Here is a 16,188-nt window from a genome sequence, read left to right as displayed (position 1 = left end):
TTTTTTATCATATAGAACAGTGCAAAGGTAAATATTTAATAATATTGTTTTTTTTCTGTCACTGGCCTTGCTACAGAACCTCCAGTTGGGGGTTCAAGGTGGGTGTATGCTCACGTGGATGCTGGAAGAACCAGTTTTTTCTGTCACTAATATTGTTTCTTTTTTTAGGTTATTACCATTGGAAAACATGTCAAAGGATATCATTACATCATTGCAAATTTGGTAAGTGAATTAACTAATATTTGCCATTTTAATAGAGATGCTTAATAATTAAAAATAAGTTTAAATTATTGTATTAATCAGTAGAATGCTAAAATTTTTTATTGTTTTTAATAGATTATAATAAAGTTTTCTTAATGTTATTTTTTATTTATTTCCCACTTTACATTTAATAATATATTATCATTATATATGATGTACAGATTTATAGACAATATAAGAAAAAATTTATGAATTAACTTAGAAAGCATAAATTAAGCAAGAACTTAAGAAAATATATATTGGGGCCGGAGCGGTGGTGATAGAAGTAAGGCCTTGCAGGCACTAGCCTAGCACGGTGCACGGTTTAATCCCCTGGCATTCTATATGGTCCCCCAAGCCAGGAGCGATATCTGAGATCAAAGCCAAGAGTAACCAACCCCTGAGCATCAATGTGTGTGGCCCAAAAACAACACACACACACAAGTACACACACACACACACACACACACACACACACAGAAAGCATATATTAAGTAAGATTTTATTATTTTTTCTATTTTTACAGATTTCTCTGTTCTTAATTTCCTTTTTATAAACTAAACTCAACATACAATTTTAAATATGTTATATGTAAATATAATTTATATAATATTTAAATTATGAGATTGTATCTTACTTTAAGATTAAGCCTGGAAATATCCATGTTATATTATCTATCATTCTTTTCTTATTTCTTTCTTACTATTGAGCAACATAATAAATATATAACTTCTATGGATGATACAATTTTCAAATGAATTCCTGTCAAATTAAGATTTACTAAATGTACAACTGTTTAATTACATCTTCTTCTCGGGTATGATCAGAGTTAATTTAGAATTGCCATCATTGATTTTTTTCAAAATCGTTAGAAATTAGCAGCAGTAAAGAGATTCTAAGCCTTTAATTGTTGGCTTTGTTCTTTAATGAATATTTCTGGCTTTCTTCAACTTTTGGCTTTGTTCCTTAATTGTTGATTCAAATTCTTTAAATATTTATTTTTCAAAATAATTGTAGACACCTCCATTCTAGAACTTCAGAATTAAGAGATGAGAAAAAAGAAAAGTATATAAAACTTACTTTGAATTGCTTTATAGAGATTATATTCAGAAGTTAAGGTCATTGTCTTGCATACAGAGGACCCTATTTTAATCCTAAGCACTATATTTGTTCCCTTTAACACAAGTTAGAAGTAATCCCTGAGAATTGCTGGGTGACTCCCAGAACAAAAACAACAAATAAAATGTCTTATAAGACTCTTAAAAGGTTTTATATTATGTAAGTATATGTTTACTTCATGGTTTCTAGAATATCAAATTATTTTATCAGAAAACAATATTTCTCATATCAACAGATTTAAATTTTTAATTCATATAATATTTATTAATTATAAACTTCAAATAAAAACTAGTATTTATATTATGTTTATCCAGTGAGTCCAGAGATACAATATCCTAGATATCAAATCTATATGTTAGTGGAAATGAGTAATTGTTTTAAATAAAACACATAGGCTATACAATAGCAAACTTTTCTTCAAAGCACATTATAGGAACTGAAGGGATTGTACAGCAAAACTTGCTTTACATATGGATGATTTGGGTTTAAATTTAGCATCATGTTTGGTTCCCCAAATACCACCAGGAAAGATCCCTTAGTACTAAGACAGGACTTAGATAGACTTAGATAGATGATACATATACATATGTATCATATATATATATGAATATATATACATATATGAAAAATATAACAGAAAATATAATAGAAAAGCTTGATAACTAACATTAATAATATACTATAAAATCTAAATGTATCCCTACTAGAGAAGCAAGAGTTAAAATACTTGAAACTGTATTGTCTCTTGAGCAACACATTCTGTGCAGAGAACAGTCTGGACAGGCAGGCCCCTGTGTGAATTGTGCCATTTGATGAACAACATAGAGCCACTTTGAAAGCTGTGATCTTTAAAAATGTCCAGATGGGGAAGATTATATTGGAACATTGAGAAATAATGACAGAAGGGAGCTCATCAGTTTGAGAGTTGATATCTGATGCTATAAAGAAGTGATTGAATGACCAATATGAAAAAAAGATATTTTACAAAGTATATAATTTTTAAAGTTTCTGCCACTGTCATGTTACTAGGTAGTGATCTACCTAATATTTTTTTTCTGAGTTCAAGGTGTGTTTTTCTTTTCTAAATACTTTGTATTCTCCCTATATTAAATATTGAGGGATCAGGAAGTTTATAGCATATATGAAGTGTAACAGCTTTTGAGACTTACCTTTTAGAGATGAGGGGGTTTAATTTTTTTCAGACTGCAGATAGGGAATATTTTCCTTTTCCTGTTCAGTGTCTGAGTGTCATTTATAAAAATTTATAGGACATTTATCAAAAACTGAAAAAATTCCAATCCTGATGTTATTACTATTAATCCATTTCCTTGGGAATTACTAAATGTTTGGTTCCCCAAAGGTTAAGTTTCAAATAAAGTACTTAAGTAACTAACATGGACAGAAAATATAAAGAAATTGTCATAATAAAATTTAGTCTTAATTTTGTCACAGTGTCAGAGATGGAGAAAATGCCATCATTATCCCTCCTTTGAGTCTGCCTAATGGTGAAGCAAATGCATCTCTAAGACTTCATTTCAAATAAATCCCAATGATTGTTTTTAGCATTGACCTCTTAAAAAGCTATGACATTTGGGAAAAGTCTTTGCCAGAATGGATAGTGTCTAACAAAATAAGGACAGGCATCACAACTTTGTGTCTTGGGACAGGTCTCTGCATTTAGATAAGCAGATATCTTTTACTTTTATGAACTTGTTTATCCAGTAACTTTTTCAAGGTTTGGGAAGTTTGGTGTCATCATTTCTTTGAAAAGACTCTCAGATTTTTTTCCTTTTTCTTTGGGGGCACCCCCTATTTTTAGATTGTCTTTCCTAATGGATTTCTTTGTTATAGGGTGTCTTCATATTTCTTTCTGCAAGAGCATTTTTATAAGTGCACCATCAGGTCTATTCTGTTTTCATAGAATTCTGTAATATTTTGACAAAATTTTTGAGTTCTTTATATCTGAAATCTTTATTCTTTCTTATTTGTTCAAGATTTTAAATTTTACCTGATATGTACTAATTTTTTATTTCTGAATTTATTAATTTGCCCACCTTATTGATTAGATTTTTGTTTGAGTTTCTTGTGGCATCTTCAAATTTCTTTTTGACTTTTCTACCAATAGGAACAGAAAAAGGCATAAAAATAGCTATGAGAATATGAGAATTATAAGAATATTCTTTTTTTGCACATTTTTAATATACAAACAGAAATATCTCCTCAGAATACCTAGACTGAGACAAATCCCTAAGGTAATTCAAAACCTTCTACTTTACTATTATGACCCCTTTATACTAGGTACTGCTATTGAAAAATTTTCCTTTAATTTTTTATTATATTTTTATTTAAGTAACATGATCATATTTGGGTTACAGTCATAACCAGAACACCCCCCTTCACTAGTGTAACATTACCCCTCCCCACTTCCCATCCCCTGCCTGTATTCGAGACAGGCATTCTACTACAGTAATTTGTTTTTAAGTTCAGTAAGTTGTATTTTTTTTTCCTTAAAGGTTAAGAGTAAAAAAATATAGTAAAGGTGTGATAGTGGCAATCGCCATTATTTACATAGGTCCAGAAAAATGGGGAAAATGGAAAAAAAATCCTTGACCTGATTACAAAAAGGCCTCACCCCAGAAGTTTATTGGCATAAGACAGACTCTGGGTTCCAGGCATACCAGTCTATTCAACTTGTCAGAGAATTATGAGAATATTCTAATAATAGCTATGCGAATAGCTATTATCCAAAAGAGAAGATGATGCAAATGTTGGCCAGGACATGGAGAAAAAGAGAGCCCATTTGTATTATTCTTGGGGGGTGCAGTTATTGCACCCATTATTCAAAGGACTATGTACGGGGATTCCTCAGAACTTAAAAGTAGATATGTCATGTAATCTACTGATTCATCTCCTTTGTATTTACCCATACAAATATCAACTTCAAAGCCACAAACTGGAAATAATTAAGTCTCTCTAGTGAAAAATGAATAAAATATATTTATATTTTCATAAATGTCTTCTTATCATTTTTCAGGCAGCATATATATGTATTTGAGCAATAAGATAATCTAACATACTATGCTATTTATAATAATATATTTAGGCTCTCAGGATATTGTTATACTTTAGTAAACTTTCCAGATAGGAAAAGACAAACACTGTCTGATTTAACTTATATGTGGCAAATAGAGAAACAAAGAGAGTAACAAAATAAAACAACGACAACAAAAATAGACGTTTGCACTGCAAAACAAATTAGGGCTTCTGGAAAGGAGGAAGAAATATATAAATTAGAAAAAAAGGTGATAATTATATAGTGTAATGTGGAATTGAACAACTAGTATTAAAATATAATGTATACATTTTGCTTTTTAATGGGATTCAATGATGTACACTTGACACTTTTATAATTGTATATAGCAATTTTTCTTCAACTAAAAATAAATGGTGTAAGCCTTCAGATTATGGAGACTTTAGTTTAAAATTCTAAATGCAGCTATTTGCCAGTTTCAGTGTATGAGGGAAATAAAATATTTCAATGCAGCAAATTTAATGCCGCAAATGTGTACTTACAGCAGAAGAAAACAAGACTTGAGAGTAAAATGATCAAAGTAAAAGGGGACCCAAAAGAGTGTTTGAGGGACCAAAAGTCGATATGTACATTCTACAAATGATTTTCTGCTATATTATTTTTTCCCAAATTGGTGCCAGGCATTTAGTACCTTCCATAATGATTTTTAGCTATTTTAACATATTTATCTATTTCTTGTATTTTTTTGAATGCGAGGGATTGAACCCAGAGCCTTATTCATGTGATAAATATGTTAAGCAATATCTCTAGCTTTTCATACCTAAATGATCTTGCTGAGGACAGGAGAGCTAGATAGTTCAGTGTTTAGGACACTTGCCTTACGTACAGCAAACCCATCTGATCTCTTACATCCCATACAGTCCCCAGCACTGTAAGGAATAAATCCTGAGTTTAGATTCAGAAATAACCTCTGAGCATAGCTGGCGGGTATGTCCCTAGAACAACAACAATAAAAACAAACAAAAAAAACGAATGCTGCGTACAGCAGCCAGTTCAACTTTGTTTTAGGAATATAGATACTTTTGGGGGAAAAGGGTGGTTGTATGGTGACATTTTACCCATAAAATATGTAAGCATACTTTTGAAAACCAATTACCTTAATAAAAATTAACATAAAGTTCTAATTGAAAGGTTTTTAAATAATCAAATAATCTGAGAAAAACAAATGCTTTAATTAGGAATAAGCAGCATAGAATGGGCTTAAAAAAACTAGTTTAATATTATTAAGTACATGTAATTTTACAGCGCTACATTGGTAATTCATTAAAAAATGTCCAGTCTATGTTCATGGAAAATGTTCAATAAGGTGAAGAATTATTTTTTAAGTACAATTAAATAATACATGTTGGTTAAGGACCAAAGTATGCATAGATGTTGGTGTGGTGAGTAATTTATTTTATTTACTTGTAATAAATGGAAAGTAAGGATAGGGTTCTTAGCTCTCAAATGATCTTGAAATTTCTAAAACTCGCAATGTGTAGATTTATTTGACAAGCATTGACTTCTGGTTTTTTTTCTTAATATAAGCATTTATTTATTGCAATTAATTTATTATTGCAATGAATTTATTTTTAATTTAGGGATTTACGGATGGAGACCTATTAAAAATTCAGTTTGGAGGTGCAAATGTCTCTGGATTCCAGATTGTGGATTATGATGATTCTCTGGTATCTAAATTTATAGAAAGATGGTCAACACTGGAAGAGAAAGAATACCCTGGAGCACACACAACGACAATTAAGGTTTGCTTATATTTCTTCTTCTTTCTTAACAATTGAAAGCAGAAAGGAATTTGGAAAATACAAAGGAGAAAATAAAAGAAGTAGAAACCACACATCAATATATGGTAAATAATATTGTTTATAATAGCTAAGATATGGAAATAACACAAATGTTCTATAACAAATGAGAGCTAAAGAAATCAGCTCACACACAACTAATGCTTAGATATGAGAAAAAATTTAAATCTTTGCAGTTGATTTGTTGCAATTAGATGGAACTTGAGGGCTATTATAAGCGAAATGAACCAGAGGCAAATACTGCATGAATTTTGCTTATATGAAAATTGTAAGTAATAATGAACAATTTTAAAAAAGTCTCTGATTGAAACAAATCCTAAGACATTGTCTATAGAACTTGAACTGAGGAAGCAAAGGGCAGGAAACGGTTCTTGGGATAAAAGTGACACTCTGGTGTGGAGCATGTGTATAGGTACAAAACAATACTTAGAATGCTATTTTTAAACTGATACTTGAATAAAAATCAAGATGGGAGAGTGAAATCAAAGGGCATGTTAAACATTTCACAATTTAAATAAGAAATGGGGAATTCCATCACACTACATTTCAGTTTTTACTCCAACACAAATATTATTTCTTCATTTACTGATTTTATTTTATTTCATTGTATTGAGTAAATTCTGACCACAAGACCTTGGAATTTGGTGGTAAACCAAGGACAGGAACTTATGTCTATTCACTTCAGTTAGTCTCCCAAAACAAAAACTGAAAGAAAATCTCTGAAGGATGAGAACAGCAAACTTGGAACCTGCAATAGATTATGTGCTCTGGAAAGACCTGTCTCAGAAAGGAATTTGTACTTTAAAAACTAAAGAAATAGGAACAATTTGGCTGCCTTCTAAGAAAATTAAGGGGTATTAATTAAGTTGAAAAACAAGAGATTTGTTCCTAATTTTTGAAAAATTTAAAAATTTAGCACTCAAGTATTTTTCAATATATAAATCAATATAATATGTAGCTATCAATATATTTAAACACACATCAAATATTGTTATCATATGAGGTTCTAAGGTTCTAATAAATATTGGAATAAAACAATAACTATTATTCAATGCATTGAAAGAAAGGTTTTGAGTATTATATATCAAGACTTACCAGTTATAATTTAAGAATTTGAACATCAGTGTTTTTTTTATACTATGCATACAATTATGTATATACACAGAACTATAAACCTCCAGTGTTGTAGGAAGAATTTTTATTTTGTTGATCACTTTGTTTGTTTGTTTGGGAGCCACACCCATTAACACTCAGGTATTACTCCTGGCTATGTACTCAGAAATCACCTCTGGCTTGGGGAAACGACATGAGATGCCAGGTGATTGAACCGCGGTCCATCCTAGGTTAGCACATTCAAGGCAGACACCCTACCACCTGCGCCACCGCTCCAGCTCCATGTTGATCACTTATTTTAAGAAGAGAAGTAAAAGGAAAACTTGGGTTGATGAATAAATGGAATGAGATGGTCATATTATTTACAATGAATAAGTGGGATAAGCTGGTCACAGAATTTATGAAAATTATTTTGCACAAATAAAAGGCAAATGATGCAAACTATTTTCCATGTTTACTGGTGTTACTTTTTTTTTTATTATGAAGAAGTTTGAATGTGAACTAGTTCAGAGATATTGTTATTTTAGTTATTCTCATGGGTAAGTGCATATATAACAGCAAAGTGAAGTGGGGTATTTTTGGTATTTAACGAAAAAAAAATAGATGTTAAAGTGAAATTTGTGTCTGGCTTAGAGATTTATTCTACTTAAGGATGGGAAGACTTGACATGCTCTGCATTTGGGTTTATAAATGAATCTTTAAGATTTCAAGTTAACTTGAAATACTTTGAGGAAAGTATCCTGTCTGATATGAAATGATACCTAGGAATTCATTTTCTCTCAAAACTAGGTGGTTTTTACTTTGGTGACCTTGAGAGAGATTCAGTAACAACAGGCTTGTGGGCTTGTGAGTGGAATACTTCTGGGTAGCAAGGCTGCTCTGAGGCAGCAGAAAACTTAACCTTCTAGTTTGTGCTATTGTGTTCATCTGTGCTGGGCTAGAGGTTTGACTGCTGACCCCATTTGGAGCGAAGCTGGGCTTTCATCCATTCAGAACCGGTGCCATTGAAGTTCTCTGCTGAAGAGCTTTCACCCCCAATGGAGCCCGCAGCTCCTTTGAATCCTGTATTAGTCATCTTGTTGCCGCCCACTGCTGTCTGCTGTGAGCATGATGAAAGCAAAATGAGATTCTTTTTCTCAAAGAAGTTAAATAATTATTTATGTGTAGTGCATCAAAATACGAAGCACATTTGAGGGTTGAGAGATCTTTGGCACTGCATTCTCTACAATTATTTTTTGCCAAAACCCACTTACGGACTTTATTCTGTTGAGGGTCTGCTTGGTGGCTTTATTTTATTTTTCTTTTTCTGTATGTTTTGTTCTTTGTTTGTGGGTCACATCCGGTGGTTATCCGGGCTTCCTCCTTACTCTGCTCAGAGATCACTCCTGACGGTATCCATATTCGAGAAATTGTATGACATACTAAAGGATCAAACTGGGTTGGTTGTATGCAAGGCAAATGTGCTAACTCCCTGTTCTGTCATTCTAGCCATTTATATATATATAAGGTTCCCCAAACAAGGAGCGATTTTTGAGTGGATAGCCAGGGTGAGCATCACCGGGTGTGGCCCCAAAATAAAAAATAAAACAAATAAGTAAAAATAAAATGTAGGCTCTGGTTCACTAATTAGAGGCCTAGAATTCTTATCTCTACAGTGCTCTAATGGCTATTAATGTCAAGGTTCCTGTCAAAATTACAAATATTTATATGGATTTTTTATGGCGTTGAAAACATACTTACCAAAAAAAGAATTTGTTTTTGACCTTTGAAGACTGATAAAAATGATAAAAAATCATTTGTGAGCTAAGTATAGCTTTGAGGTAGGAGTTTATCCTAAAATAGTCACATATAATTCATGTAGTTAAATGTCAGGAACTAATTAAATATTTACACATCTGCATATCTATGCATATACATATGTATTATCGATGTATATGCATATATACATATCATATGCTATATCGTTTATGTATATATGTGGATATATATCAATATAATATATATAGGAATATATCATAGCTATTCGGATTCATTTATAACATGCAATTTAGATTTATCATTATATTATTATAGCTTTTCATATATTTGTGGATTATAAATAAGACTCAGAAAAGCATTCTCTATCATTTTATCCTTCTGTACATTAATTTTATGTAACTTTTTTCTCATAGAATATACTCTGAAACTATTTACTAAAATATAGAATAATGAAAATTTTAAGTAAACATTTCAAATATATAAAGTCACTGAGAAAGAAAAATAGTAGCGGTTATCATTGATATAAGTTGGTTTAAATTTGTTCCAAAATGTGTTCTATTTATTTATTCAGTCTTGGCAGAAATGTAGTATTACTTAGCTTGATGAGATGTAAACTGACTGCAGTAATCATATCTGATCCATTGGGCACCTGAATTTAAATGAGAGAATGAAAGTGGACATTTTACCCTTTTACTTTTTATCAAAAGAAACCAATTATAAAGATGATTTATTACTGCATTGAAAAGAATACATTTTATAGTTTTCTATAGATTTTTATTTGATATATTGTCTTCAATATCTTGCAAGCTATCACTATTCTTTTTCCTCTGTTATGTGGTCTAATGAAACCCCAGTTTGATGTTGGTGTCTGAAATGTCCTTTTGTGTTAAAGAAAGAAGTGAACAATACTTTGTGGCTCATATTTGTGTGACATTTGAAATGACTTTTCTATAAGAATTTCATTTTACTCAGGAACTGACTTAAAGCACAAACTCTCCTAATTGCTGTCCTCAGAGAGTTCTTAGGGCAGTCTGAAAATAGTATAATCTTTTCCAGTCCAGTAATTAGTACCGTGCATTAAATAGGACCCTGGTGGCCTAAAAGAATTAATTCTGTTACTTTAATATTTTAACTGACCAAAATCTTTAAGACACATTGGCTTTCCCTACTTCCATATTAAAGCAGTTTGCCACACAGCAACTTAGAAGCTTAGTCGGTTTATTATCTAATATTTTATGGTATTAAAAGAATATTAATGGCTGAAATGAAAATTAAAATGATATACTGAGCTAGAGAAAAACGGCAGTAGGTAAGGTGCTTGCCTAGCTAGCAGCTAGCCCAGGTTAGGTTTCCACCAACTTATATGCCCTCCCAAGACCTTGAGGAGTCATCCCTGAGCACAAAGTCTGAAGTAAGTCCTGAACACTGCTGAATGAGATTTAAAAAAACTCCAAATAAAAGTTATATTTATAAAATTATATTGTATATACATTATTATCAATTAATTATTAAGATTAATTTAATTAATTATTATTTATTATTGTGATTAATTCAATTAACTATTATTAATATTAAATGATAAAAATATTTTGAGCAGTTTAAATATATGTTAAAACCTTAAACATATAAAATCATGGTGTTGATAATTAGTACAATATTCATGGTGTTCATGTGTCCAACACTGATTTGATCTTCTAGCACTACATATGAGTCCTCAGAATCACCAGCGTTGATACCTGAGCACAGAACTATAAGCAAGCCCTGTAAACCACCAGTATGATTTCTAGAAACTCCAATAAGAGAAAATAAAAATACTGTTACTTGAGATTATAATGCATATTATCTCAATGCATCTGAGTTATTTTCGTGCCTTTATCCATAAACATAATAAGTATGGTTTACTGTTAAACTTTTACCTTAATCTCTAATATCCATAAATAAGTAGGTATGGGTTACTGTTAAGATTTTACTATAACCTCAAATACTATAGGTATAAAATGATAACTTAGAACTATCAATATGACATAATTTAATATTTATATATTTTCTGAATTGATGATACCTCATGTGGTTCTTATGTCTAGAAAAGTTTGTACTTGAAAGTAAACATCATTGAATTCCAGTGCTAAATTCAGATACTAAATGCCCATACAAAGCATTTATTTTATTTTCATAGAATATAGAATATTTTAAAATTTTATCCTTTGAGAAGATTGTGAAGATGTGGTGGAGGGTAGGGGAAACAATATGCATCCAGAAATAAAAAAGGTTGGTGTCTGGTAATTCTTATATACCTGCAGGTGAATCAGAACAGGATTGGAGTTTTCAGTTTTTCTATACTGGTGAATCTAATTAGTTTTATCTAAATGTTTAATATCTAAGTAAAGTATAAATTTATCTTTTCTTATGGTTGTGTAGTATTCTATTGTTCACCTATACCGAAGCTTCTTTATACAAGCATTTGTTGTTTAAAATTTGGGATATTATAGTACTAAGACTACAGTAGACATAAGTGCATTTTCTTGAGTTAATATGTTTTTGGAAGCCGGTGAGGTGACACTAGAGGTAAGGTGTCTACCTTGCAAGCGCTAGCCAAGGAAGGACTGTGGTTTGATCCCCTGGCATCCCATATGGTCCCCCCAAGCCATGGGCGATTTCTGAGCACTTAGCCAGGAGTAACCCCGAGCATCAAACGGGTGTGGCCCGAAAAACCAAAAAAATATATATGTTTTTGTATTGGATAGATGCCAAGAATTGAAATTTCTGGCAATACAAGAGATGTATATTTACTTTGTTAAAAAATCGCTATATTGGGGCCGGGCGGTGGCGCTCGAGGTAAGGTGCCTGCCTTACCTGCGCTAGCCTAGGAGACGGACCGCGGTTCGATCCCCCGGCATCCCATATGGTCCCCCAAGCCAGGAGCAACTTCTGAGCGCATAGCCAGGAGTAACCCCTGAGCGTCACCGGGTGTGGCCCAAAAACCAAAAAAAAAAAAAAAAAAAAAAAATCGCTATATTGTTATCTATAAGGTTTTACCCAAAAACATTTCCACAAGGAGTTAATCAGTTTTTTTTCACTACACCAACACTGACTCTTTCCCATCTTTTGAATACTGGCCATTATCTCTGGTATAAAATGATACTCATGGTTGTTTACCTGATAATAATTGACAATGAAAGCTTTTTTAGAATGTCTACAATCACCCATATCTTCTTTGGGGTACTGTCTCTTCATCTTTTCCCCCTATTTTATGGTAGGGTTGTTGAAGAACTTTGTGAGTACTTGGATTTAGCCCTTTGATGTATTTTCTTCAAATATTTTCTCTTATTCTGTAGGGCATCTTGTCATTTTAACTCTGCTTTCTTTTGCAACATTTGAGATGTTGCTTCTTCTTTATGGAACATGTCTCTGTTTTTCGCTATTGTCATTTTAATCATAATAGGTTCTGTTTGAGTTTACTTTTATTGACATTCTTTTGAATGCCGGACTGTGCTCACATCTCCTTTATTTTTTAACTTGGGAAAATTTTTACCTATTTTTCTTTAAGTAGACATTCTTACACTTTCTTCCTCTTTAAAAATTTCTATAATTCTGAAACATTCTTTCTACTATATTTTACAAAATTTTTTTTATAATCTTTCCATGTTGTCTCAGTCTCTTTTCTATTCCCGGGAAGCTTTGCTTCATACATTTATTAGTTGCTTATTCTGTTTTTAAATTCTGTTGCTGAAACTTGCTATTATATTAAGTAATTTACTTCTATTTGAATGAACTTCTGATTATTTTAGGGAACTTCCTGGATTTTGGTCCCCCTTAGCTGACATAAACGACTTTTTGTTCTATTTATTATTAGTCCTGTGCTCCATTGCATGAGGGTTGGAACTTTCAGCACTTTCACCTTTTTTCTCTTATAAGTAGGTGGAGTTAAATTCATTCCTCATTCTCCGGGATACCTGCTGTCTCAGAGTCATCAATTCAGACTCCCGTATCGCTGTGCCACTCCATTGTGCTGGGCGTGGTGCTGATTCTTGGGTTTGCTTTTACTCTCCTAGTTGTTAGCTTGGGGGCAAAACTCCCTGACTGGCATGGAGTGTATTGGGGACTAGGTGCATGTACCAACCCAAGGGAGCAGTATATTCTGAAAAATTAGTAGCATAGGCAGATAGGCTGTTTGTTACAAGCAAGGAGCATTCTTGGACCAGGGCATCTCACCCCCTAAGGTGTTTGCTGCTGCTGACTTGGAAATCTATATAAAGCCTCCCTTTAAGGTACATTAAATATTATTTTCATGATCCTGGAGAATAGTATTTGAAGTGAATCCCAGTGGATTATAAATAATTATTATGCCTTGTTTTCAAGCCACTGTAGCTGTCCATTTGAATTTGTTAATTTGATACAGCTTACATGCTTACCAAGGATGTTGAACTTCTGAAATTATTTTTGTTGAGAAATTTTATTTTTATAGCAATTTAAGCTTTACCGAAAGACTGAGCAGAAAGTGTAAAATTTCTCATTTATTCCCACCCCAATTCATGCAACGCTACACTATTATCAACTTTACTCACCACCATTGCACTTTTGTTAGATAAACATACAATGATGTATAGTAATTAAACGAAGTTCATAATTTGCAGTTAATTTTTGTGGTGGGCTCTTTATGGTTCTGAACAGATGTTTAAGAGCATTTTTCAATTATTAAATTTTATATAGAGTGACTTTACTTCTCTAAAATCTTTGGTGCCTTCCCTTGATCCTACCACACTAACTTTTTACAACCACTAATCATTTTTATTATTCCCATAGTTTTACCTTTTGGTAAGATTCTATAATTGGACCCAAACTGTATGATGACTTTCAGATTTTCTTATTTTTACTGAACAATACGCAGTTAATGTTCCTCCTTTTTTTCATGGTTTGATAGCTTATTTCTTCTTAGCACTTGTTAATGTTTTTGTGCAAATGTAGCACATTTACTGATCCATTTATTCAATGAAGGATATCTTATTTATTCCAAAATTTTTGGGAAGATAATAAAACTATTTAAAGTATCCATGTGTATGTTTTTTGTATTTGTGTGTGTGTGTGTGTGTGTGTGTGTGTGAGTATGGAGTTGGGAGAAAACATATTGGACTTGAGATAAAACTCAGGTTGGTGGGCATAAGGCAAAAGCCCTATCCACTATTATTACTTTGACTCCCATTTATGTGTATTTGTTTGGAGGTAAGTTTTCAGCTTCTTAGGGAAATACCAGAGAAATTATCAGATTTATAGTGTAGTTAAACTTGTGTAAAAGGAAAAAAATTGTGAAGCTATCTTCCAAAGTGACTGTACTACTTTGCATTCCTAACAGCAATTAACAAGATTTTCTATTATTCCACGGAGAAAACTTTGTGTCTGTATGAAATGATTTTTCAAGGAGTATTGTTTAAAAAGCTTTTCATTGAGTTAAAGATCTTACAACAGAGATGTGTTTTCCAGAGGATGGACTGCAGTTGAATTTTAATTTACATGCAAGTAGATAATTTTAAGATAGTAATGATTTTCTTTACAATGCTATTTTCCCTGTAGATTTGATATTGCTTCCCGTAAGGAATTTTTTTGAATCAAACTTTCTGTGTTTTTCTTATCTTATTGTTTTAAGCTCATAGTTTATATACTTTGTTGAAGATATTGTAATTTTGGTAAGTGAATAAATATATGTACTTTATGTAACACTCTAAAAACACCATTCTCCGATAAAAGCTTAACAAAATATCAAATATTATTTTCATAAGTAAGTATAAAATTTACCAGGTCGTAAATTTTCAATATATAATATATGCAACACTATTTTTATGAGATTTATTCAGTTCTAAGGAAAATTTAAAATTAATATCAGTTTGAAGCATGCTGAGGATAGTAAAATTTAATAGTTGCTGCAACATTTCTCATGACCTTTAATATATTATGAGAGTTATTATATAAAACCATTTGATAGTAGAAACAGGAAAGTGTTTACAGGACATTATAAAGAGCCAGTTTTCACCAGATAATATTCTTGGGAAAAAAACTGAGGCTGATATATTCATCAATAACATATTATTTTGTTTTTATATTTTAATTTGGAGGGAAGTTTTCCAAATGATATCCAGGAGGTCTGGGTTAGCATCCTTTCCCACTTCAGCAATTCACAGACAACTGGGCAGTAGGTTCAGTGCAAGGGCCCAAGTTTTCCATGTTTCTTGGATTCTGTGGTTTGGATTCTGAGGTATTTGGGATTAGCCAACTCCGCCTCAGCAAAAGTAGAGGCCTCCACAGCGACACCTAACACAATGCTGAGCATACCATGCGGTGCCAACAGTCAAACCTGATTGGCCGCTTACTAGGTTTAAAGAGAAACCCCATACTATCTCCAGGTCCCATAACTTGCATTTCAGTATCTTTTATAGCTCAATTAGACTGTAGATTCTTTTAACTCTATTCACCTGATGTGGCATTTGCTTAAGAAACACCAATACCTCGTCTGGGTAGAGGCTTTTGCTGAGATTTAAGATCTTCTGTTATAGGGCAGGAACTATAGCACAGCTGTAAGACGTGTTTGCCTTGCATGTGGCTGACCCAGGACGGACCTGGGTTCAATCTCCCGCGTCTCATATGGTCCCACAAAGCCAGGAATGATTTCTGAGTGCATAGTTAGGTGACCCCTGAGCATCACCGGGTGTGGCCCAAAAACCAAAATAAAACAACAAAAACGATTTTCTATTATAAAATATGTACAAATTCCAGACAAATCTAGATCTCTAGTTACCCTTGTTTGCTTTAGAAATATGAAGATTTGTACTCAAATTTCACCCTTTCACATAACTTTATGACCTACAGTCACATACAATATTATAACTTAGAGTAAAAAAATGCGCTGAATATATTTGGTGAACAGGATGTTTAAGCAGTTTGGTAGTAATTATTAGTTCATCTTGGCACATGGAGAACTCTGTCAATGTAAAAATTTATTTGTTCTCACATTCCTTTTGTTTGTTTGTTTGATTTTTTACCATACCTGGCAGTGCTCAGGGGTTTTGTCTTCTTTGC

General features: G+C 32.4%; 1 protein-coding gene across 4 annotated transcripts in view; it reads left to right on the top strand.

Annotated features, from left to right (window-relative positions):
* GRIA2 (glutamate ionotropic receptor AMPA type subunit 2) overlaps positions 1 to 16,188 on the top strand; it is a 128,482-nt gene that overhangs the window by 81,271 nt on the left and 31,023 nt on the right. For all 4 annotated transcript variants that reach the window (XM_049769594.1, XM_049769592.1, XM_049769591.1 and 1 more), the window contains exons 5-6: positions 169 to 222; positions 6,031 to 6,192. In XM_049769594.1, the coding sequence (XP_049625551.1) occupies positions 169 to 222; positions 6,031 to 6,192 (216 nt within the window). The remainder of the gene's footprint in view (positions 1 to 168; positions 223 to 6,030; positions 6,193 to 16,188) is intronic.

The sequence above is a fragment of the Suncus etruscus genome, chromosome 3, assembly GCF_024139225.1.
Source record: "Suncus etruscus isolate mSunEtr1 chromosome 3, mSunEtr1.pri.cur, whole genome shotgun sequence".
NCBI classification, from domain to species: Eukaryota; Metazoa; Chordata; class Mammalia; order Eulipotyphla; family Soricidae; genus Suncus; species Suncus etruscus.
This window is presented reverse-complemented; position numbering and strand designations above follow the sequence as displayed.